This window comes from Haemorhous mexicanus, chromosome Z (assembly GCF_027477595.1).
Source record: "Haemorhous mexicanus isolate bHaeMex1 chromosome Z, bHaeMex1.pri, whole genome shotgun sequence".
In the NCBI taxonomy this organism is placed as follows: domain Eukaryota; kingdom Metazoa; phylum Chordata; class Aves; order Passeriformes; family Fringillidae; genus Haemorhous; species Haemorhous mexicanus.
This window is the reverse complement of record NC_082381.1, coordinates 51978802-52004796: the sequence shown is the minus strand read 5'-3', so window position 1 is coordinate 52004796 and position 25995 is coordinate 51978802. Positions and strand designations below refer to the sequence as shown.

The window sequence follows — 25995 nt, the reverse complement described above, 5'->3', positions numbered from 1 at the left end:
TTTATTTTGGAAATGCCAAATTTATAAGGAAAGAAGCAAACAATCCAAGTGTAGTTGATGTAGTTTGTAAAGATGAGTGAATAGGACAAGGCTTTTGATAGTTCATTTACTCAACAACCTCTTCTAATGGGGGCCAAAACAAAGGTGTCATTCTGTACTTGCTCTTGAAAATAATTGTCTGTAAATGTTCAAAAGGACTGTGGTGAAGTTTATTGTTAAAGTAACTTCAACTGATGATTAAATTGGTTTGTTTCTATGTGCTAAATAGAAAAAGTAATACCCGAAATTTAAGGGTTGTCCACCATCTTGATTTTTGTAGTTTTATTTGAAATGTTTAGTCATATAAAAAATAATAGAATGGAATTGATGACTTCTTATTTTATATGTCTGTGAGGAGTTAAGGGTTATACTAACCTTCTTAGTTTGTCCCAATTCCAGTGAATAGAAACAAAATTTTGACATTTAACTCATAAATAAAGGACTGGGAGTTTTTTGCTTGCTTGGGGTTTTTTTCCGCTTCAGATTACGGAAGGTGAGTTAGAAATACTGTTTTTCTGCAGCTGGATGTTCTACACTTGGAAAACTGAATCCATGAACTTTTGTGGACAAAAATCTCTGATCAGATTACTTGAGGATAGATAGTCAGGCTTTCTTCACTGGTTATTTATTTCTGCCAATTGACATGACAGTTTTCATGGGATCCATTGACATATACCCCCAGATACTGGAATATCTTCAAATGCATTTAAAAATAAGCCTAATTTTCTGCTTCCATTCTGCAAATAGGTTGCAACTTGTATTTTCAGCAGGTTCTTGTGCTTTTAACAATGGTGTTCTGCTCTTACTTCACTGTAGCATTATGTCTGTGCAATGCTGGATTTACTGTATGGTAGTATAAACAGAATTGTGTTTATTGAAGTTGTAATCAACTTTAGAGATTTAAATTATTTGTTAATTTTATTTCCAAGCCTGTAAAAGTAGAGAGAAAAAATGTGGACTAGATAGCTATAAGCCTACCACATAATCTATGCTAGAGGTGCATTATAGATCAGAATGAATGGGTATGTTCAAACACAACACAGGTGTTTTGCAAAACATGAATAACAGTTCACTGATTTCTGTGGCTGTTCTGTGCATTTCACTCATTTATGTGCTAAACCTTACACACAGGCAATAAGTAATGAGAAAAAACTGCAAACAGGAGCTAGCAAAATTTAGAGAACTGTAAACTAGACAGGTATCCATTTGCTTGTGTAAAGTCTGGTTTCTGAGACATCTGACTCTTTCAGTAAGAGTTCTGTCTGTGTATCAGCTGTGCAGCTGGCTTCTTGGAGCATCCTTTTACAGAGTGAATCAAATGGTGCTGCTTAGGCCATTTCTACCTGTAGCCTTTAACTTGCCAGCTCACAGTTCAAGGTGGTTTGCTCACACAATGATACAAAAGCATAATTTTTTTATCAGGCAATAATCAGTGATTGTTAAACCTCTGTGAAATCTGCTTCCACTTGAATTCAGAGAAAATTTTACCTTTGATTTTTCAACAGGAATAGTTATTGTTGCACTCATTCCATATATATACACACACACATATATATATATATATATATATATGTATATGTGTGTGTGTATATATATATATATATATACACACACACACACACACATGTATTAATAGTGGAAAGTAGAAGTAGGATTTTGCCCATTGTGAAATAACGCTTTCCCCTGCCAGAGTTAGTGCTGTGTGCACACATGACATGAAGCAAAATGTTAACCTTTTGAATACTCTAAGATGGTTGTAAATGTAACTAACAGACTGCAGTTACTGATGTTGATTTGCATTTATGTAGATACGTATGATCTCTATGGCAAATAAAGTCAGCTCTTAAAACTACTTGTAAAGAAATTTTTATTCTTCTAGCATTTGCAATTTATTTACAAAGCTTTTCTTTCTTTCTTTTTTTTCCTCTTTTCCATGTACAGGTAATGGCCCAATTTTGGATCCAGACGTTTATGGTATATATTTGATTTTCTTTTCTTTTAATAATAGAAATGAAGGAACTGAAACATTAAAAGTTCAAATGTTAGGCTCAGTTAAATTTAAATGTCACATAGAATAATACAGCTCTAAAAGGTACTTTGCGGTTTTGGTTCTCCAGCCTTATATTTAACATATGTGATGACAATATGATGTTTTACTTACTATGCTGCTTTTGATTCACATTAGGAGAAGCATAAATCCACTGCTACAAATGGGTGCAGTTGATCCTGTAGGATGACAGCTGTGTGATGTAGTTCACAGACATGAGATTTTGTGAACCTTTTGGAGGCATTTCTTGGAGGAAAGAGAGTTTGTGATTTCTCTTTATACAACTTAATTTATTTTTTCAGGGATGATTCCATACGTATTTTGCCTCCAAAAATGTACCCCTAAATCCCACTTAGAAATGAAGTTGGCGCAAGTAAGTTTTCCTGTAGGCAATTTATTTTGCTCTGTCTGCTCATTTGTACCTTCCCTTAATCTCTCTTGCATAAGCAGACCATCAATTCAGTGGTAGCTGAGTGTGTGCCAGGAGATTTTGATGACACAGTGTTCACATTAGTTTTTTAGTTAGGCAAAATGTACCAAGTGAAAGCCATTATGCACTGAAATAGAAGCTGCAGAATGAAAAGCAACTGTCTGGTTTTCAAAAATATTTCTGGTATACTTCTGGTGAGTAGAAAAGTTCATCTTACACAAACAGCTTGAAGCTGGATCCTGTTTGGAGTACTTTTTATTTGGATGAAATAGCCCATGACTCAGGTTACCTAAAGCTGATCTAAATGTTATTGCTTTGATTCCATTCCACGTCATTAAACTTCAGCAAATGTGCAATTGAAGCATCAATTTGACTTCAAATGCTTAGAAACTCCAAAGGATAGCTTTCCCTCCCTCTCTTTCCAAAATCTGTTTTTTTTTTTTTGAGAAGGGAGGGTTGGGGGTGGGAAAGTGGTGATGGTTTGCACAATTTCTTATGTGTTGTATTATGTAAGGCGTATGCATGAAGATTTTGATTCTGAGCTTTTTATCAAGGCACTGATGCCTGTGTATGACTTTAGCCATGTGAGTGCTGTGCTTTCACTGACTTGGGTGGGTATTTGCTGAGGTGTGGGTACTTTGAGTTTTGCTAGCAGATCACAGCCTGCAAGACCTAGTCCTGGTGATGGCTGCCTTCGTCTTTATTTCTGGCTGCTCTTTCTGCTGTTTGGAACTGCTGTCCTTGTGATGTGAGGCGATTTCCAAATGTTTTTGTTAAGTATTTTGAACACACAACAGAGATCAGAAGATCTGATAAGGTGACATCAGGCTGCATGACATTGAGTTTGCCAAGGGGAGTCCTGCCTGCATGGGGCACTGCTTGCTGCAAGCATGGAGCAGTCCCTTGTGCCTCTAGTTCACCTCTGCAGCACCTCTTGGAAAAGACGAAGAGAGAATGCTGTCCTGACATGGTCTGGAAATTAACTGAGAGAAATTAACTGACTCACGTGGGTCTGAGCAGGACATTGAGTGCAAAGCCAGCTCCTTTGGCTCTGAGTTCTTATTTTTATGCCATGATGCCTCTTTTAATGTGGTTGTGAGCATGAGAGAGACAACCTGCCCCATACCTGCCAAACCCCAGAACTACTGTGCAAGAGTGACCCCCTGGTGCTGATGTGACTGTGCTGTTGTGTCTATCCCAGCTGCCATGCACCTTGTTTGTGACATGGCTGTAAAATACTGGCCAGCCTCAGCTACAAATCACCACAGCTGTTATTAGTCACTGGTGGCTGCATGAGGTACAGAGCACCAGAGAAGCTGGCCCTAGAGCAATATGAGACTTAGCTAGCATGAGTCAAAAGGCGTTATCCTGTCTGTAGGAGTGCTCAGTGTCTGTGTCAGGATTTCATAGTGAAATGAACAGGAATTTGTTCAACTCAAATCGTCTGGCTTGTGCTGGATAGCTGTCACGTGTATTTCCCTTGCCGGATTTACCCATTGCAAGAAGCTTTGAAGATATGGCAATACCTCAAATGCAAATGATTCACAGTTAGACAGCAAGCAATGTCAGCATACCTCCAGTATACCAATATAGACTACCTTAGCTCTTGCCCATTTTAATATAGAAGGGCACCCAGAGGATTCATAGACCAGACCTGTGGTTCTCATTAGCCCTCCAGGGTGTGATTTCCAGTAGTTTAGAACAGGCTTGAGCATAAACAGAACTACAAATAGCATCAGCTGTTATTTACAAGTGAAATTGGGAGCAAAACATTTCCTTCTTCAAAGTTTGTTTTACAAAGTCAGAGCAGCAAAGGCTCTAAATATTTGTTTTATATGTTAGTCTAATAAAACACTAATAAATAGATGGTTAGCCAAAACCATCATTGTGAAAATTTTCCCTGCTAATTGTAAAGGAAACCCAAATTTTTTAGGCTGAAGTACCTGTTATAAAGCAGGCTTTGCCTGCATATAATGAATTAGAAGTCTCCTCCTCTTGTCTAGCAAAGGATGCACTCACAGTGACAGATGGTCAGCACAGAGCCTTGTCTGAAAATCCAGGCTGCTTGTGCAGGTGAGCCATTCAGGCAGCTATTGTGCTACCTGGATGAGCAAGGAATGCCGTTCATTCTCCTGTTGCTGGTGCTCTAACCTTGCTGCATGGTAAGCTACACACGCAGAGATGCAGTGCAAAGTTGAAGAATTCAAATGGTAAAAGATCAGGAAGTTTATTTTTTTTTCTCTTGAAAGCTCTGAGTATTTAATACCTATTTTGTCTTGGAAGAGTCCTGTCCTTTGGCATGCAAAGTTTAGAGCCAAAATAGACTATATGAGTTGTTTAGACATCCTGACTGTGCTGACTGTAGCACTGGTGCCAGAGGTAGCTGACAGCTTCCTGTACCAAAAAAAAAAATCTTCAGCCTGCAAGTGCTTTGCAGAAAGCAAATGTGTCCTTGCATGCCTGAAGATCAAAAGCCCAGTGCAAGTTCTTACTAACACTGCCAGCTGAGCTCTCCAAATTGGCCTTGGGAGCTAAAGGAGAATAGTGCTTAGGTGCAAGCCCTCCCTGTTACTGCTCAGCTGGAGCTCCATGCTCAGAAATGCTCGTACCGCTGTAGTTAGCAAGAGCTTTTTCAAATTCACATTTAAGATTTCATCTGCAGGCTTATGGCACTGATTTTAATCAAAACATGTAAAGAAATACCTATTTAATTGCAAATTTAAATTACGATGCTGAAGGTGTATTTTATAATAGGTGCAGTTATTGCCCTTTGTTTCTTTCATCTGCATACATTACAGTCATGAAATGAAAGTGCTGTGTGTGTTCCCAGATGTAATAATTAAATAAATGCATTTTAAAATTATATTTTAATGCATGTTTATCTTAACTTCATATATATAACATTTTACTGTTTTTCTCTCATTTGAATAATTTTTTTCAGGAGATCATGGACTCTGTGTTTTATTTTGAATATCTGTGTTTTATTTTGAAGTTATTATAAATAATTGAGTCATGATCAGTCTTTGCATGGAATAGTTCTGGTTTTGTCCCTGCAGCCACGTCAGTGTAATTATTTTGATTAATCAATCAAATATCTTCATACCATCTCAGGCACTTTAATTTTTAAAGGTTTATCAGTATGATAGCAATGTTAAACTGTAACCTTGGTGCATATAACATATATTTTTAAAATTATTTGTTAAACAAATTAAAACATCAATTTCACATTTTATATTGGTAAGATAGCTTGAAACCCATCTGCCAAGCTCTTTTCAGCAAAACAAAAGTGCTCAAGCTATTTTCTAAGACTGTCCTATATTTGACTGAATACAAGGCTGGTGAAGTTCAGTGTAGAGGGCAGTCTTTCATTTTTAATGGGAAGTCAGAAGCACATAAAAATAGCTCTGTGGATGAAGTTCTCACTTAACTCTAGTGTTTCCAGTAGAAATACACATTATGATGTAGATTGCTTGGGTTTTTTTTATATTTGTCGGTCTCATCACATTTGTTCACTTACATGCCACAGTGATTCCTCCTAAAACATTTTGGCTTCTTTAGCAATTATGAGTTGTGTGCAAAGAGCTTAAATTCCTAAAGCTGATAGTGGCCTTGCAATGTTACAGAGCAGAAATAATATAGAAAACCATTTCCCCATCAAAGTTATGAAGTTATAAAAGCACCACTTTTTCCTTTCTTAAGAGTATGAAACCACACCTAATGATCTTGGAGATGCCACAAATAACAGTAATCAAATCACTTCAACGGATGTTTCCAACAAAGAGAATGAAGATAGCATCACTGTAAGTATATGCATTGTTTCCTAATATGTGATATTTGTGGACTATTTGGCTATACAACTTACAAAATTGCAGACACTATAATAAGACTCTGGCCTATAAGAAAATGGTAGCTATTACTGTTTTGCGATCAAAACTCCAGAAAAAAAAAGGAAGAAAAATAAAATCAGTGCTCCCCTCTCTTGTCCTTCCCTCATTTTGTTTTAAATGAGTGAATCACTTTTTAGTTCAAGTAAAACTGCTGGTTTGTGCCTTGCTTTTCTGAAAAACAAAACTTTCATTTTTTTAGCCTAAGGATTTGCATCTAATTTTTAGTCAAGGAGAGCAAATCTTCATTCACAAAACAAAGACCTCCAAGATTATTTGAAGGTTGTTGGTTGAATTTACATCCTGGAATCACCTCCATGTTAGAGAGGTGATATGCTGCAACGAATTTTCAAAATCTAACTGCATGTTTTAAGACATGATTTCATATAAGTTTTTGATTAAATGGCTTTTTATAGATTTTAGTACAAGTGGCTGTGCCGATAGCCTTCCTAATTTGCTGCCTTGCCTCTCATGCTGTCCTGAACTGAAATGCTGGAAACTGATAGTGGGCTATCAGCCTGATTGACATTGCAGCCTCCCTCCATCAGTGACTCTGTAAAGCAGCAAGCAGAGGAGAGTGTGTGTTCATGAGCCAGAGATCAGACTGTGACTGTGACTGTGACAATGTGCTAAAGATTGGGAGGATCCCAGACAGTCTTGTCTCATCTGATAGCAGAGTCATTGAACTGCCAAGGTGGTAAATGTGGGACCTGTGGAAGTCGTCTGGTCCAAGCTTTCATGATTAAAGCAGAGCCAGTATGGTTCTTTATGGTTGTGTCTCTCTCTGGTTTTGGTCTTTCCAGTGGTGGAGCCTTCAGAGTCACTCGGGGTAATTTATATGAGTATTCAAACATCCCCACAGTAAATTCTTTCTTCTATGCTGCTCTTATGTGTTTTCTTGTAACAAGCCACTCTGCTGGAAGGGACAAGGGGGATGTACACTCCCTCCACCTGCCTTGAATGTGTAAGATGTTAAAAAGTTCTCATAAGTGTCTGAATCTGTGTTCTCTGCAGAATAGAAGAAACCTCAACAAGTGTCTGTTTTCTGTACTCTTGATCTCAGTGCAAATGCTTCCCAGTTGAAATTAATCTCTTTTCATAACTGGATTAATATGAATGTATGCTAGATGTCTTTGAAGACACAAAACCAAAGCAAACAGGTCTGTTTGTGTCCTCTCTTTTTTTAGGTGTACGTTGTGGTGGGAATTGCAGCACTGGTGTGCACGGGCTTAGTAATAACCCTCATTATTCTGAAGTTTGGAAGACATTCTAAGTTTGGGATGAAAGGTAAGCAGAGTTGGTTTTACACCTTCCAGAATTGTTGTGGGTTGTATGAGCTGAGACTGAATTCTGCTGAACCAGGAACAGTCAAAACAGCTACATTAAATGCCACCACATTTAATAGTTTGATTATTCATCGGGTAAGTAAGGGAAGAGGTAGATGTAGATAGTGTAGGATTTTGGATCAAACACTTCTACTTCTGTTTTCTTCTTAGGATAAATACCATTTCTTTGCCTGCTGCAGCAAAACCCCCTGAGGCAATTCCTGGAGTAAAATATTTCTCAAGTCAGTGTAGGTAGGAAGAAGATAAGAAATGAAATTTATTCTCAAGTTTAGATTCAAGTTTTATTGATAAGAGTCCAAGCTGTATGTAAGAGGTAGTTTAGACAGTACTACACCGTTCCATTAAGGTGACAGGGAAGCAATGCCAAGAGCAGAAGGTGCATTTGCAGTGGATCCTGTCATAGTGGTGCTTTCTGAGAGATGCATTTTCATGTGCTTCTTGGGGAGCAGCATCTGGAGAGAGTCGCATGTGCCTGTGTCCCTGTGGAAGGGGGAAATCTCAGCCCTTCATTTATTCATTTATTTATTTTACAGCCAGATGGAGGTATGTGTAACTCAATCGAGGTATGTGTAACCTGCAACAACTCCGTTACTATATTCTTTTACTAGTATCACCAATCTGTGTCTGATGATGTGGGTGAATTTGTACTTAAAAAGAAAAAGAGAGAAAATTTAAAAAATAAATTAAAAAAAACCAACTTGCTGCCTTGCTGAGAGACCTAGAAGATGCTTTGCTGTGGGCTAAAGGAGATGAGTGTTTTTTTCTTAAGCTATATAGATGAGGGTCTGTGGAGAACATGGTAAGTAATCTTTTGGTAGACTCCTGCTAATCTCATGTCCTTCTTCTAAGTTGTGCTTATGACATAGTAACACTTGGATGTATATTTTGGTAATGCTTTCATGCCTTTGGTAAGTGCTCCTTTCAGAGATATCTACTCTATATTTTGTGTTCCTGTATTCTGTTTAGAGTAGATTTCCTGGAACAAATGTGATTTGAGCAGAACAGAAACGTAGTCAGTGCAAATCAACTGCTGGGATGGTAATCTTGTCTCTCACCTCCTTCCAATATGTCTCTGATGTTTGGGGTAGCATTAGAAAAGAAAAGTCATTGTGAAATATCCTGAATAGCAACATGAAGTCAGCAGGATTGCTCTGCAGAGTTTTGGCAGAAGGCTAGTCTGTGACTGAACAGTTCAGCCTAAATTTTGTGTTCGAGGCTTTCTGAATTGCATTTAGAGAGCTGAAATAGGTGGAAGCTGATTGAGAGAAACAGTGAGAATTGTTTGATGTTTGCTCTCTAAAGCTAAATATTTGTTAGGTTATTCAAAATATGCACTGAATATTTCAACAGAACATTATTAAAGAAACTAGGAAATAAACCCTACCCTGAGGGAGAATGCACAAAGTTCTATTTTGTTTTGTAGTGTTAAGTTACCTACCAAGGGGCTACTTGATTTTTGGTATCTTCAGGTACAAAACTTCTCACAAAAATAGTGTTCTTGCCTAATCAGTAAGTTTGACCTGAGTAGTTCTTTGTTACAAAATTGTCCATGTAGGTCATATTTCAATAAGAATATGATTTCATGGAAATGAAAATTTCATGGAATTTCATATGAAATTACAAAAAGGCCTCATACATATTGCTTATTTTATTTTTAAGGGTGAAATGTCGCAGTGAGTTACAAATAACTCTTAAGTCTTTCCTGTCATCTGTCTCTTAAGTGGCCCTCAAACTTCTCCAAAGCGTGCATTCACACATCAGGTTCATTGTTTGGATCTATCCATAGTCCAAAGTCCCAGAAACATTCTCTCCCTTCATCATTATCAGTATTACTGAGTTTATATTAAAACAATATTTTAAGACTTGAGATTAGATATAAATAGATAAATAATTCCCAGGCTAATAAGAAAATTTTGACTGCTCGGAAAAGCCTGCAGTGTTAAGTATATGTCGAGAATTGAAATATGGAAATAAATAACTTGGTGTATTTGAACATGAAAAAAATAAGGTGAGTGTGATGAGAAGATTTTTTTCAGTCATTATTGATCTATACATTTAAATGTGTATCTTGGAATTTGTGAATAAAAGGGTAAGTCAGCTACCTGTGAATTTGGAGGCACTTGTGATTTAATTCAGTCACAGCAAAATTAATCCAAACATTGTGTACAAAGAGTGGGCTATAGTGGTAGTTTAATAAACAGTCTCAGTAGTGAAATGGGAAGGAGATAAATATCTGGTTTTCCATGGAAGATATTTATAAAACAAGATTTTAAAATCCTCTTCAAAATGAATAGTGATTTTTGTATTCGTAAGAAGTAACTTCCTGAGTTACATCAGGCAGAAAAGCACAAAAAGCTATGTTTCTTTTTTCTGTTGTGTTCTGAGAACACAACATGGACACTCAGATACCCTGTCATTAAATGTCTGCACACCCTTCTTCAGCAAGCAATTTGGAAAAAAACAAAGTAACCATTCAGTAATTGCAGCAGTCAAACTGTCACTAAATGCTATTTTTCATGTAACCATGTATTTGGAAAAATTTTCCATAGAAAATCAGAAAAAAGATGTGTATATAGGCTAACATAACTATGTGTCCTGTAGGAAATATCTTTATGTAAGGGATGACATTTTCATCTCATTTGGGTTCAGAGCAGGCATCTGCAGCTTCTGTAGACATTGTTTTATGCCTCCTACTTTTAAATGTCAGTTTATCCCGTCTTTTACATGGGCATCATCTGCCTACTTCTTAGACTTGTGTCTTTGCTGAGTTCTTCTGTTCTTACAGAGCTTTAGCATGGCTGGAGTGTGGGACTGACAGTTACCAAGTCCCCAGAAAGAGATGTGGATCAGGAAGGTGTGTATGAGCTGTGGCTGTGTCAGAGCTGCCCATAGCTGGAAGCACTGCATGTGCCGAGGCTGCCACAGAGCTCGCCTTGAGGTCTTCTTTTTAGTACTGTATGGAGCAGAACAGCTTCCAGTCTATGTGTCAGGGAGCACCAGGTCCTCTGGGAACTTACAGTTCTTTGGCAGTCATCAAAGTCTGCAGAGGAGTTGTATAAAAATTAATTACTCCTATAATTCTTACTTTTCTTTATTCATTTGGTATATCTAGGGCAAGAGAATAATTTGGGGTATGTTCATTTTACTCAGTTACCTTTCCAAACTGTAGTAATAGGGTGTTTTTTAGAAGTGAGGAGGACAAACAAAGCACTTGGAAACATTTTGTTTAGGATGTTCTGTATTCTGATTGAAGTTGGATTGCACTGTATGAAGCAGTTGTTTTAATTCTTGCCTTATTTCTTTTTATTCTGTCTTTCACAGCTAGAGGAGATAGCAGTTTCTAATGATTGACTTTGGGAACACTATTAGTACAAAACAGATCTGTGGTCTGTGCTAGAGGAGTCTTAAAATAGGGTTAGTACAAAAACCTCTCATCTTGTGCTAGACTTCAGACTTCTTTAGCAAAATTCATCAGAGTAATCGGTGAAATATAATTCTCTATTTTGCTGCTTGTGTATATTTTAAACACCTTCTTATAAAGGACCTAGAGACAACAGCTTTGTATGAAAAGCTGCTTTTTGTTGATTGGATCTGGAGGTGAGTTTTTTAGACCCTTGCAAGATGCTGTAGCATAAATGGTGAAAGCTTCATTTAATTTACTAAATGTGTTTGTTAAGACTTGTGGGTTGCTCTTACGAAACACCTTGGCTTGCTTTCTTGCTTGCTTGCTGTGGGATGTGAAACTGCTTATGGTGGGAATTCACTGGAGGCTGCCAAGACAGCTCTTACCGTTTTGTGTTTATTTCTGACTCCATCTAACCAGCTTATGAAACTGAAAACTAAGAAGGGAACTGGAGTAGAGAGGACAAAGGAGCATTTGTGAACTCCCTGAGAGGATTTGTGGAAGAGTAATTCTAATCCTGTTTTATTCTACTTTGCATGTTGAATAATGAAGGAAATAACCAAATGGTTTACAGCATAACCAGCCCAATACACAGTTTGCAGATGTTATTCATGCCACCAAGCATGAAAGGAAGTATGAAGAAAACTGGTGGAAGATAAATTAATGGATAAACTTCAATATAGCATTATTCAGTTAGATGGGTGAAAACATTTTTGATTATATCATCAGTTCCTATTCCAGTGACAAGACAATCCCTAGTACTCCCTGCTTCCTGGGAATCTGGAGGTGGATAGTCATGGAAAAGAGTATTATCATGGCAGCTTTACTGATAGAGATAAATGGAGTTTGTGTAGGTTTTACCAAAGTCAGAAAGGAAAGAGAAGCCACTCTCACCCAAACCACAGAAGACAGTGTCTTCTGTCTTTTAAGTTAACAGATAGAAACTGACAGAAGTAGAGGGAAACATGTGTGTACTTGTTCCATGTAGGGTGAGAGGGATTTTTTTGGTATGTTCATGTGAAGTTTCTGTCAGTGCCTTGAGTTGAGTGCAAAGATAAGGGAAGAAAAGAGTCTGAAATTCACATTGTATTTAGGCAATGCCAGCTATCTCCTTGCGTCTGTGGGCTTGCATGTCATACTTTGAAAGGTGCTTCTCCTTCCTCACGCACTCTCTGAACTACCTCCTGTATCTAAACATATGTCCTGACTATGAATTCTTCCCCCTGTTCAAAGCCTTGCAAGTCTGTGCCGATCAGGGCACCTTTCTATGATCACGTAATGAGACTGTGTGGCTGATCTGGGAGAGAAAACCGTGTCTCTTTTAGGACAACCACCCCAAAATATTATCTTTCCTTAGAAGTCTTGCTAGCTGCTTGTTGACTTTTTTGAGTGTAGTTTAAAATTTGGACTGTCAGTGATAGTGCGGTTCTCTTTCATCAAGCTGATTAAAATATAGGAACACATCCATGGATTTTGCCTTCTAAAATCCAAACAGGGTTTTTCTCCTGCTTCTTGATAGCTCATTCTCTCAAGTGATTTGTGTAATATGTGTGTTGGGCCATGAACATCCTTGAAAACCTTTTAAATAAAAGCATTGGTTATTCTACAGAAACACACTGATAATTCCAGAATACTTCTTCTCAGTGTATCACTATATTTTCACTATATTTTATTTGCTCCTAACTTCTTGTAACTTTTTGAGCTTTGGTCCAAAGGACAGTACAGGGGAAGGCAGCTTGGAACTCATTTCAGTTGCATCACATTTCTCAGTTGTCTTACTGTATTTCAGTTTGGGTAAGAAACACTGTACAAAAGCATGGCAAGAGTCTCCTTAAAAAGCAGAATTGTCCTTCTGACACAATGACATAACATAATTGCTGACTTTAACTCTCATTTACCCAGACAAACACATTGATGTGACTAAATACAATCCAGGTGAAAGTAGAATGCCTTACCATTCTGTCTGAGACTTTTGCATATTCCTTTGCCTGTGTTGGAATGTGTGACTTAAGGGCTATCAGGAAGATCTTCTGTGTCTTACTTGTCTGTAAGCATATAGCAAATGGTCATTGATTTTTCTGTTTTAATACATTTTCCATGATTTCACCTTGTTGTTGGAGAGGGGCTGATTGCAAGTGACTTAAAAAAACCCTCTGTTTCATTCACAGTAGTGATTGAAGTGATTGAAGAATTAGGATTTTGGAGTGTTTAGATGAATCTGAGTAGTTTGAAGTATTGATCTGGGAAAAGGGAGAGTTTTTATGTTTATTATTAACTCATGCATCACATGTCTTGGTTGAACAGTTGGGTTATTGCTTATAGAGTAGGAGAAAAGTGAAATTCAGTTAAAATAGAAATACTTCTTTGACTTTTAATTCTAAAGCAATTACAAAAGAAAAGCTTTGCATATTCAACAAGGATCTGCAGTTTGACAAGTATGACCTAATATTCAAATTGATTTGCGTTAAGCTTGTAGCAGTAATGGCTACAATTTTGCCTTTTCAGACAAATCATTAAAAAGATCAAGTTTGTAGTTGGGAACACGTCTTCTGCTTGACTTTCAGCAAGTCACCGAAATACTGAGCTTTTTGAGTTTCCACTTTTACCTATAGAAGTGATTTTGTGCTGTGTTGTGCCTACCCAAATGCCAATTCTGTGGGTGTCGATCCTTTAATATCTTTAGAACATTCCATTACTTAGTCAATGAGCAGAATATAAAAGAGGGATCAATTCATGTGAGTCAGCATTGTAAGATCAGATGTAGAGAAAAATGAATGTGCTCAAATCTGCAGTATTTTTAGTGAGTAGGCAATGTAAAGGCAATGATGATATTGCTCATCTGAACCACACACAAGGAGCTTTTTTATTGCTTGGCACTGACATTCAAGTCCATGTAGTTGTGGACTAATCATATAAATTGTCTGTCTTAGGTGCATCATTTGTTAATGGGGGCTGTAATATTGCTTTAACACATGAACATTTGGAAGATAGAGTTGTTAATGCTTCGAAGTACCTTACTTTGAAGGAGCAAATAGCTGTAAGTGTGTCAAAGAATAAGAGTTTGTGTTAACGGATCCATAAATGTGATTTCATGTAAAGGATTTTGTAAAGATCTTACAATATTTAAGTTACTATTTTCTTGTGTTTCAGTTAAAAAAAATAAAATGGCACTGTTTATTGCATTGGTTTGGATCTGTGTCACCCTATCAGAGCTTACTGTTAGACATTTTTAGAGTTCCATGGTTCTTGTCCATATAAAATTTGATCTCTAGGTCTCAGGTGTCTGTTTTGGTCTGCTATGAGGTTTTCTGAGTCCAATCCTAAAGTGTGAGATACCATAGAAGAATGTAGCTCCTTCTGTAATAGGAACAAGCAAGTAGATGATGCCTCATATTTAAGACAAGATTTAGGAAGACAGCTCAGATCTGAACTGTGGAATTTTTAATGATGCAGGGGTGCATTTGACTCATTGATTGCAAAATGTAAACTCAGTTGCAATGATTGAGGGAGAAAAGGAGTTACTAGTTTGCTTAGAGCTTTACATGATTCACACTACTACATAATGAACACTGATATAATGAACAAAGGAAAATTATCTGAGACCTCATGGCCATTACAAGTGAAAAATAAGGAAAACAAATGTGAACAAGTACCTGTTGTAAATCATTCCCCCTCCCCCTAAAAGAGTATACACACAGGTGAGGGGATGAAGGAATATGCTTGTATGTGGATGAAGTGAAATGGGGAACTGGGGAGATGCTGAGTAGAGGACAGCTTAGAGATGAAATGCAAAGAGATTGTAGAGAAAACATGGATACAGTAAAATTGAGGAGAGCTGAAAATTATGCTCTCTGAGGCTCTACCTTGATATGGACTGAACCACAAACTAGCAGAGCTCCTAGTTCTGGAGAAGTAGCGGAAGAATAAGAGTCCTAGAAGTTTAATCTGCAGAGTCCCAAGCCCATGTTCAGTCTACATCCACATTTGCTTCACAGGTCTTTATTTTACAGTTTCTCCTTTGGTTTTTTTATGTACAAAGGGTGAATTCTCGCCTGCTTGCATATGAATTTTTTGCCCATATGCAGGTCATGCTATGTTGGGAATGTGTTACTTTGTGAGGGAGGGCAAATTGTGGTTTAGCCCATGGAGATTTTTTGAAAGAAATGAGTTGGGATATAGGAGGAAATGAGGACGAGAGTAATGGAAGGTGGAGAGAAAGTAGATCATGGTAATGGTAAGTTTGAAGAATCAGAGTTTCATCAGATGAAATAGAGATCAGTAAATCAGAAAGAAGGAAAATTACTAATGAACAGCAAAGCTGGCCTTTCTTTCTATCTATCTATCTATCTATCTATCTATCTATCTATCTATGTATTTTTTGAGTTGTCCCAGTTCTCCAATGGTTTAAGCACCATTTACTATAAAGTACGTATGTGCTTGGTTTTGATCTCCCTTTGAGGAAGTGTCAAGGTGCAATGCTAGAAAACTCAATGCTAAAAACCAAGCAGTTCCTAAACACTCTAGCTTGGAACATGAATAGTAGATAAATAGAAGGTATTCTTGGTAGAAATGAGGCCCACTCTATGATCTCCAGGAAGAAGGCTGATGTGGAAGTGACTGGCAGCAGAGGCTTCTCCTGAAGGCTGGGCCAGCTTGAACTGACTTTCCACAGAAATCTGTGTCAGCTGAGGCTGACAGGCACTCTGCAAGTGTCTAGTCTTACACTCAGCACAAAGCTGGGTGAGCTGGTGATGTTTATGGTGTTTCTTCTTTCAGAAGAACAGGAAATGCTGTAAAGCTGTTGCTGCAGCAGTGCTGTTGCATCTTAGGAAGAAATGAAGTACAAAAATTTAGAAGAATTAGGAAAAATCAAGACAAAAGGTAGTCAAGCTTCTTGAATGCCTAGTAAAAGAAACACTTTAGGTTTTACTTCGGTTCAAGTAAGATTTTTAAATTTGGATGAATAGGTCCCTTTTATATCTCATTTTCACACACACACCTTGATGCATGTTCAGCATCTTCCAGAATGTCTGTGACCTGGGATCAGCATTGTACATTACCTATTAATTCACTGCAGCCAGTGAAACCACCAAAGTTGGGTAGCCAAACAAATCTTTTCCAAGTGACTCACAGCTCTTCTCAATTCCTGTTTTTCTGGAGATACTGTACCTCCCAATGCTTCCTCACTGGTGCAATATGAGTATGTGTCTTTGCCTCACAGTGACCAGTGTTCCAGCCTTTCACATTTTTATACTTTAAAAGTTAGGTTTACATTCAATCCTCAGGTTGGATGATAATCCAATGTAAGGATCAAAATAGTGTGTTATATATAATGACTTTTTCCTCCATATATGGATCACGAATGACATAGGAATGGTCATCCTAGTGAAAGAACTGTTTGCGCTGCCCTCAAAGTCCATTTTGTCCTGACACCTCTTTTGTATTCTGCACAAAAATCAGAATTTCCTTATTAAAGAAGAGTCTGTAATTCTTTCTGTTTTTTACTCTGCCATGTTTTGTCCCATTTGGTGGTGTTTGCTTTGCCAATAGCAGAAACCAGGAAGACTTGATGGCACTTCTAGTGTGGAAATGAGAAACCAGATTTAGGAAAATGAGATCTGTCTTTGAAATTAAAAAAAAAAAAATAGGGCAGGATTAAGAATCTTTCTAATTTGCTCTGTTTGATTTTTTGAAGCTTCTTAAAAAAGAGGTTAGAGAGGGAGCAATGTAACAGGATCCTTTCTATTGAAGTAAAATGCACAAACTATCTAGTAACTATTATTTAGGCTACGACAGTTTTTTAATGGCGTCAAAGGCTAATGCATTGTTCCTTCAACTGTCTGGCATGGCTGAATACCCTGGAGCACAAGGTAGGTGGAGTAATGTAAACATACAAGAAGTATTTGTAAAAGGTCCTTCACCTCTTTCTGACAGATGACAAAATATGTGAACTAACTGAAAGAGTGTAGGTTTAGTTCAGATATTAGGAAGAAATTTTTTACTTTGAGGGTGGTGAGCCACTGGAACAGGTTGCCCAGAGAAGTTGTGCATGCTTCATCCCTGGAAGTGTTTCAGGCCAGGTTGGATGGGGCTTTGAGCAGTGTGGGACAGTGGAAGGTTGCCCATGGCAAACAGGTTGAAACCAGGTGATGTTTAAGGCCCCTTCTGGCCCAAACTGTTTTATGATTTTCTTCGTCATGAAGCTTCACTTCTTGGCACTTTGGCCAGCCAGTCATGGCTGTGGTCCCCCTCCCTCGATTAGCCCCTTTGCCTCTTGTCTGCTCTGAGCATTGATGGTGTGGTACTACAGAGCTGGTGTGTCTGAGAACTCAGGCCTTTTCCATCACAGATATTTTGGATTTTAAAGGCATTTTCATAAATAAGAAGAGGACAGCCTACAGTTGTGGCACAATTTCTGTACTGCCACAGCTCTTCTTCAGAGCATATGTGGGAGCATCTGCAGCTGGAAGGAGTCCATTTGTAACCCTTGTGAGGAGTGTGAGCACAGATTTGCCTCCACATTTGACAGGGCCAGCCTCAACATGGAGACATGCCATGTATGGCCTTTAAAGTAGGCGAAATTTTGACTTTAGTTCTGGTCAGTAGATGTGATTCAAACTGGGAGAAAAACATTCCTGAAAAAGCAGTAAATTGAGTCACCAGAACCCTTTATTTCACGTGGGAGCCCTCAGGCATAGAGCCTGGTGGCCATAGCTGAAATTTTTGGTACCAAAGGTCTTCCAAGACAGGTTTGTGCCCTTTCAGAAAGTTACATCTGTGATTTGTAGCAACAGGCAGCAACAGAAATATAACTTGTAATAACATTTCTTCTTGCACTTGAGTCTGAACCAGTGCCTGTTGACATCCCTTGTTTTTATTGGAGCAGGCCCTTGCAGTGTTCTGTCATACAGCTTCACTGAAGCTGCACTGTTACCTCTTCTCCTGTGGCACGTGGGGATATGCACTGTGAGCTCTCCATGTTTTCTGTCTTCAGCTGGGAGAGATGCAGTTGTGCATTTGTTGAATGTCTCTCTAGTAGTTTGAAGGTGAAATTAAAACCTTCGAATTAGAATGTCAAATCATGTCTTTGTGCGGCTACCACAAGCGATATATTTCTTCCTATGGCTGTCTAGGAGGCCTGTAAGCTCTCACTGCTGTCAGTCATTTTGGAGAATAGTAGAAAGCCTCCCCTGCTAAATTCCTCTTTCCGTGCTTTTGAATGCTGGCTTGCCAGCTAGGCAGGTGTTGTAGCAACTTTTCATGGTGCCTGGAGCTTGTGCGTTGCATCTGCTTTTGCAGTGGCCTCTCCCAGTGTGCTCCAGGCAAACATTAATGCAGACTACTCTGCTGCCGTCACAAGAAATCATGCAACTGCCGGTGCCTTAGTAAAGCCCAGGTGCCTTAGGAGGGCAGGTTGTGAGTCAGGTGGATGGCACAGGGCCTGTTCCTGCCCAGCAGCTGAGAGTTTCAGCGATACAGCTATTAAGCACAAAGGTATCACCTCTGGCATATGCAATCTTTGTGATGTGGTGTGGCAAAGTTGTTCTGGTATGCGCTTGTTCTGTGCTAACACAATCCCTCAGGCAGATGCTTTTGGCTCATGTCAGAGGCAGGGCGGTAGATGTTTGTCTTGGTTTGAAAAGACAGGTGTCTGTTAAGGAAGGCAGGAGCATTCCTTGAAATACAAAAATTTAAACCCCCTCCCTCTGAATTATTATAATTTTAAAATTAAGGGGCTCTCAGGCAAAGATGTGGGAATGGGAATGACAGTTCTTTACTAGGAGAATTTTTAAAAATACAAATGCAATAATACAAGAAAAACAGAAAAGAAACCACTGACAGAGCCAGAATACAACCTGACACCCTGTTGGTCAGGGTGTTGGCAGCAATCCGGTTAAATGGTGGCTGCAATCCTCCTGGATTGACAGATGTGGTTCTTTTGAAGCAGTGAGCCTGTAGAGGGTTGTAGTCTTCCTCTGAAGGTCCAGTGGTGGTGTAGGTGGGCCTGGTCTTCCTCTGGGAATCCAGTGGAGAAGACAGCTGCTCCTTTGGGAAAAGGCTGCTGCTGTCTTCCACATCTCAGATTATATCCAGGTAGGAATGCTTGGCTCCTTCCCCTGGGCAGAGCATCTCACAAAGGGATAATGCAATTTTTATCAGTCATGCAGTGAGACTCAATGGCCCATTAACAGAAGATACCTCCCCAGAGGGAGGATTGGTTGTGGAAGAGATAAAGTAAACTGCCCAATTAACAGAAGAGAATTGCCCCACCTCTGACAGATGGCAAATAGCATACACTCATATCTTACAACCCGGGACAGTGTTTCATTTGGTTGGACCAACTTGGCTGTTCCTGTGTTCCGTGCTGCACAGAGGAAGGCTGACAAGGGAGGGAAACTCTCCTTTCTGTTTATTAAGCACTGTGCTGTTTTGGTAAAGAAAAATATGAAATAAGTACACATGGCTTTATTTTAGAAAAGCAATAGGATAGTTTGGAATGTCTTATGGTTGACTTATGGTGCAGTTCAGCAGATAATCTATCATGAAGGCAGACAAATCAGAGGAAATATTTTTTATTTCACTCCTTGGCAAAGCAGGCCATCCCTGAGTCTTGGACATGGCATACTCTACAGGTCCTGTGGCAAGTACAAGAGCAGCATGGTAGCAAAACAACTAAGAAGCTGAGGCATGTTTTTGCTTTCAGTCTGTTGAGCCACAGTGTCATGAGGACATGGAGAAATTTGAATAATTTACTTTTCTTTTTGTTCAGACAGTTCCTCAGGTCAGAGTCGGCATGTTCCTGCAGGGACTGGAAATGTCCATCCAGTTGTACAGATCAGGCCCAAGGGTGTCAAATTTGAATAGTGAGAAGTTGATAATCCTGGAAGAATGAGACTGTCCTTTCCTGCCAGCCTGCTGGTGTTGCCTGTGGCAGCTCTGAGCTGACAGTGTGTACCCTGCTGGTGCTAAAGGAAGAGGGATTCCATGTGTTTGCAGTCTTTATGAAATTGTCTGTTGCCCATCCATGTTCTGTGAAAAGTGTTCATGCTGCAATAGGTGTTCAGTATTAATTACAGTCACCTAGCATTTAAGTGATTAGGTTTTGAGGCCATGGTAATTTTCACAAACTGTAATTTGCTCACAGCAGTCAGGACAATGTTTTGACTAAGTAAAACCTATGCTTCTACAAGCAGGTTCTTTGACTGGATGAAGTGCAAAGCCAGGCTCTGTTCTCACTGACCACCACTGGTAGTAAAAGGATGTCCATGTGCACTGTTATGTACACCAGCTGGCCTTGGAGCAGTGATCCTTGTCATTGAGCTCCCATACTCGTGCACACCAAATGAATTCTTGTCATTTTTTACTGTTTTTTTAAGAACAAGGCATGGAGATTCTGAGGGTTTTCTAGTGCCTCTTTCAGCTCTCCTAAGTTTCAAGATTACTTAAATTTCAATTAGGTACTTCAGAGTTAGCTAGTTAGGTGCTTTGCCTTTTTCCAAATACATTCCATTGTGGGTGATTACTGATAACCTTTCTACTCCATTCCAATCCTGAAAATGCAATCAGGATTGTGAGCAATATTATGGAAATGCTTTAATTGAGATGTGTTCTTACAGTTCAACAACTTGGTCACAAATTTGTTTGCTTCAATGCGAGGAGGAAAATTAAAAAAAGCCCTCAGCTACAGTGGCAGCATCAGAATTCAGTGTCTCTTACCTACACAAAGAGGTATCTTGATGTTTTAAACTGAAGTAGTAGCCTTGCTAAGTGGGATTATTTTTGAAGGGGATGAGGAACTAGGCTGCATAGAATGCATCACTGGTATCTAAATATGTTGATGTGGTTGTAGCATCCTTCATAAATTACAATAAAAGGTCAGTGAGCCAGAATGGTTTTTTTTTACACTATGGCCCCTTTAACTGCTCTGCCAGCAAATGAGTGTAGATGGGAATCAGGCTCATCTAGGTTGATGGAGGTCAGCATTTCTTTGGGAAGAGAAGAGCTGCAGGCAGAGGTCCTGTGGTTGACTGTGTCAGCTTCCATGTGCATCTGGGAAAGTAACATTGGAAACTAAATCCTCCAGAGAACAGGTGGAACTTAATCTTGGCCTTTAGCTCCTCAATTAACCTTGGCACTGTAACACTGGATTCTGTATGAATGGGCATCTTAGAGTGATTCCTAAGTAGCTTTTTAAGTAGGGAATGAAATATGAGTGGTTTGTGGTTCTACTGCTTCCAAACATGGCAGGACTCAAAAAAAGGTAGCAGCAAAGAACCCGAGGTAATAAGGTCTTTTCTGAGCCTGCTCTGGACAAATAATTCTACTCTGTCTTAACTACAAAAATCTTATGGAAGAGGGAGTTTAAGGAACTGAAATATCAGAGGATGCCCTTAGCTGCACTTCAGATGCAGCTGACTCCATTGGCTGGTGTGCGTGTAAACCACAAAAGGTGCAGCAAAAGGTATTTTGCTGATGCCAGTAAGAAAACTGCATGAGCCTAGAGACACAGCACAGATTGTAGACTGAACTGATGAATCCTTTTTACACAGACTGAAGAGTTCATGTACATTCGTATTTGTGGTCATATATTCTACTGCATTCTTATTTTGTGTAGCCAGTCAGCTACAGGTAGATAAATATCTTCCTAAATGTAACTCAGAATAATTTGCTGCTTCATTTAGCAGAACTTCATGGTTTTAATTTGTCCAAATACATCAATTTTTAAAATAGTACACGGCTTCACTGCTTGTGATGGACATTTTTTGGAATATGATTACTGTTCTGGTGCATTTATCTTGTTTAATTTCACTAGAAGGGGTTGCTAATTATGCAAAAAATGTCTAAAAGATGATAGATCTAGGATGGGAAAATATGAAAAATTAACTTCACTTGATTTTGTCTGATTATTGCAAGCAGAGCAAACAGATTCAGTTTTCCTTTTCTGCAATATAATGTTTTCTAGTTCTCTGTGTAGAGCTTCATCTGTTTTACAGAGCACTACATGTGGTCGGAGATTACACATACTAGTGTCATCTTGACTACTACTTCACGAAGAAAATTACATATTCTCCATTCTGAGAAAGACTGTAAGGAATTCAGTAATTGTATTGTAAGCGAGTATAGTATGTGGCAGCTTAGATTGACCATATGGTTCTGGACTGTAAATCATGCAAAACTCTAAGCACAGAGGCTGAATGATATGCTAAAGTAGCAGGAAATGACTGTCATGGGTCAAGAGTAAGAGTCATGAGTCAATTGTCATGGGCTGAGTAAGGTTTTGGGTACACACAAAGGTGACTCTAGTCCAAGAATAAGAGCAGGGGAACCTCCTGCAAATCAGTCATTGAGCACAATGAAGAACAGAGTTAAAAGCTTCAGAGATAGATGGGATTACTTTTTTCCAGAATAAAAACCAAAAAAGCCCAAGCTTGATCTTATACATGACCTGAGAAGTGATGAAGAGTGTGAGGGAGAAGAGAAAATAGAGGCAAGGAAGTACGGAAGAGGGGGACTTCACATCCAAGTGAGAAGACTAGAAAAGGTGTGCAGGTAGGGAATTTCTAAAGTTGTGATGAGGAAAGAGGAAAAGGGTGCTATGCAACTAAGAGAAAATAAGCCAAAAAAGGTAGAAATCACACCCTTTTGCAATTGTGTACTGGAAGGATTGATTATATTCTGAATACAAAGAGAAGAGTGTGAAGGTCTGGCCTAAGAGCCCAGAGCTGTGTAGGAGTTGCTGGGATTGAAGATGCCATACTTGGTTGTGATGAGGAACTGTTGGAAGTTCAGTTCTGTTGGAAGCATGACAAAACCAGGCATAGTGTGATTTCTTGTCTATCTGGGGAAAGTCCCAACCAGGCTTTGAAATGGTCCCTGATGTCATGAAGAGAAACCAAAAAGAAAAAAAAAAATCAGTGAGAAAGTTAATGAAGAAAGGAGTGAAAGCAGAAGAAAACCCCGAGGGGAGAGGATTGAGAGCTGTGGAGACTATAATCTCTGATGACATGAGAAAGAGGCCTGATAATGTATTGCAGAACAACAATGTAAGAGATTTTTCTAAGTGCAGATGGTATTGGAAATGCATATTTTACAAGTATTTTGCAAAAACTCCCAAGCTTTGTCCAGTCACCATGACAGGGCCCATGAGCTGCTCTGAGCTCAGTAACAGCAGAGTGAAATCTTGGGAAGCTGGCTTTTTTCTTGTCTCTAAAGGCTGCCAAACTGAAATGAAGCTCTTGCAGTCAGTGGAACTGTATGGTCGTGAGGGTGGTTTGGTGGTGTGGAATTTGATACCAGAAGCTATCTGTGTTTCAAAATAATATCATGGGACAAGAAGAAGACATCTGTGTTTCTGTTGTAAGTGGTGTCCTGCTGCTTAGTTATTAATAGTGTCCTGCAGTCACCTGTTTTTCATGGTGCCCCTCACTGAATCTGCATAGTCTTGAATTCCAATGCACTTTTTTAAGAAAGCCAAACAAAAAAAGGAAAGAAAAATTAAAATATTTAGCCTTGAACTTGGGATACACCAAGGCCAGATCAATGTCACTAAAGATGCAGGGCCAAGAAATGTGCTTCTTTTGCCACAGCTACTATGGGATCAAAAAGGGAGGAAGCTGAGATAGCAAAGCTCTGTACAACGGCATTCAGCCACAAGATTGGATGTGAACATATCCAAGAATACAGTAACAAATGCAATCAGTAGCCAGACTTTTCTCTATTTCAATGAATACAGTGAATTTCAGTGTGTATAATATGCACAATTAAAATAATGAATGCAAAAAAATGAGGCTTCTCCCACCCACCATGTGCAAATCATTGTTCATGAAGAAGCAGCTGATTAGAACAGTGGATCAGCTGTGTAAAATTAGAAGGATGTCTTGTTCTGGCACGGTGTTGGGTGCTGTAGGGTTCAACCAGCAGTGAGACAAATCTCTTTGCCCTCTCCTGTCTTATTGCTTTTTCAGCACCACGAACACCACTGATGGAAATAGGAGCCACCTGTCAGTGCAGAATCAGCACTGTGATAGACTCCACAGATAGCAGATTTGTAACATGCATAGAAGGGTAAAATTTTGCCCTTCATCTCTAAATGACTTTATGCATAGGACTGTATGGAGATCATTATTTGTGAACCATTACAGGTCCCCTCTGACCTGTAGTTAGGTGGCTGTTTGAGTTATAGACAAGATTGCAAACTTTTTTTACAGAGATATGTTCCACTACCTTTTATTCCTCCTTGATTTTGTATAAAAACAGCCATGGGGCAGTACACAGCCATGTAACCAAAGTGGGAAGGTTTTTAATTTGAAATGTAATGGGAACAAGATATTTAATAATGGTCTTTTAATTTGGAATATTCTTTTTCTGGTTTTATTAGAAAGAATTAATTCATAGTTGTTATAGACCCTTGGATATGGCATTTAGATATTGCCAGTTCATGGCATTGTTACTCCTCATCATTCATTGCATGAATCTTATGAAACAGACAGAGCTAGAGTGCAAATGTAAGCTGAACAGACATATTGTGAATGATTCTTCTCTTTCTGTGTAGCACCATGTAATTCCTGTTGTAAAGCTCTTGCTGAACTTACTGTGTGGTCATACAGGAGTTTTGTGCTAGCACTGAAGGCGCATTTATTTATGGCTTTGTTAAAGAGTAGGTTTGTGCCTTGTCCTTCACATGTTGTATTCATCTCTTTCACTCTTACTTAATGAGTGTCTGTATCATTGGATAGCTCACTGTTTCTTACCTCTGCTCTTTTAATCTTTTTTGGACTTAATTTTTGCTAGCATACAAAAATGTGTATTTCCATGGTGTGAGCAGAAGTGTTGTATTTCAGAGTTCAGGGCTAGAGGGATAATCTCCTTCTGAATGCAATTATTCCAGCATACAATTTTTAATCCTCTATATACTTGGTGTAAGATAATGGTTGGTGTATTATCTCATGACATTATTTCTGTAATTATTAAGTAAAGAAGCTGCAGTGTTACTGTGGTGAGTTTTTATATCCCGTTAGTATAGAAGGCAACTGAATCTAATTCCAGTAGTGGCAATTCCTGCCTTTGCCAATGTTACCATATTATCCTTGGTAAAGATGGCATTTCTAATCTCTAGACAGTGAAAGTATTGGTAATTAAATAGGCAGTTAAAGGGAAACCAGTCACACGGATGTTTTGAAGGTAGCCGGTTCCTCTCACGTGTGAACTCATTGTCTTGGACAACACTGTGCACTCCTTTGTGCTGACACAGCCTTTATACTTCTGCTAATGCACTGCTTTGTGACAGTGAGGACAGGAGTCATCACATTTATTCCTTCTTGTAGTGGATGGTAAACAAAAAAAATAATTTCGTATTTCCACCTTGCTGGTTTTTCTTGGGCTGTGTCTCTTTAAGAGGAAATTCCTACAGTCAGTGATCTTTTGGCTATTGGATGTTTTTCTTCAAGTTCTCTTGGTTTGATCACATTTAAAAAGAAATCTTGGCTTCATCGTTTCCCATTTTCAACATGGTTGATTTGTTTAATAAAGGTATCAGAAAAGTAGTTTTATAAACTAAGTAATGACTTCTGTTTAGAAGGACATTAGTAGGGGATGATTTTTTTCAGGACTGCTAGATGAGCCAAGAGCAAAGGACAGTGCTTTGAGTTACAGTAAATAACACTGTGGCTGGACCTACTGAAGAAAAGCTGTTGGAGACAATTTGTAGGAAAAGAGACCGTAGAAGAAAAACTAGGGAATATGTTGAGGAGGGAAGTTCAGTAAGAAGGAGGATGAGTAAAATTTAAGATAAACAAGGAGAAAATAATCACACATCTTCCTATGTTTTATCTAGTGGTAGGCTTTTT

At 38.8% G+C, this 25995-nt stretch overlaps 1 protein-coding gene across 6 annotated transcripts in view; it reads left to right on the top strand.

The window, feature by feature from the left end:
- Window positions 1-25995, top strand: part of NTRK2 (neurotrophic receptor tyrosine kinase 2) — a 194530-nt gene that overhangs the window by 48541 nt on the left and 119994 nt on the right. For all 6 annotated transcript variants that reach the window (XM_059873527.1, XM_059873521.1, XM_059873524.1 and 3 more), the window contains exons 9-11: window positions 1981-2013; window positions 6216-6316; window positions 7588-7687. In XM_059873527.1, coding sequence (XP_059729510.1) covers window positions 1981-2013; window positions 6216-6316; window positions 7588-7687 — 234 coding nt within the window. The remainder of the gene's footprint in view (window positions 1-1980; window positions 2014-6215; window positions 6317-7587; window positions 7688-25995) is intronic.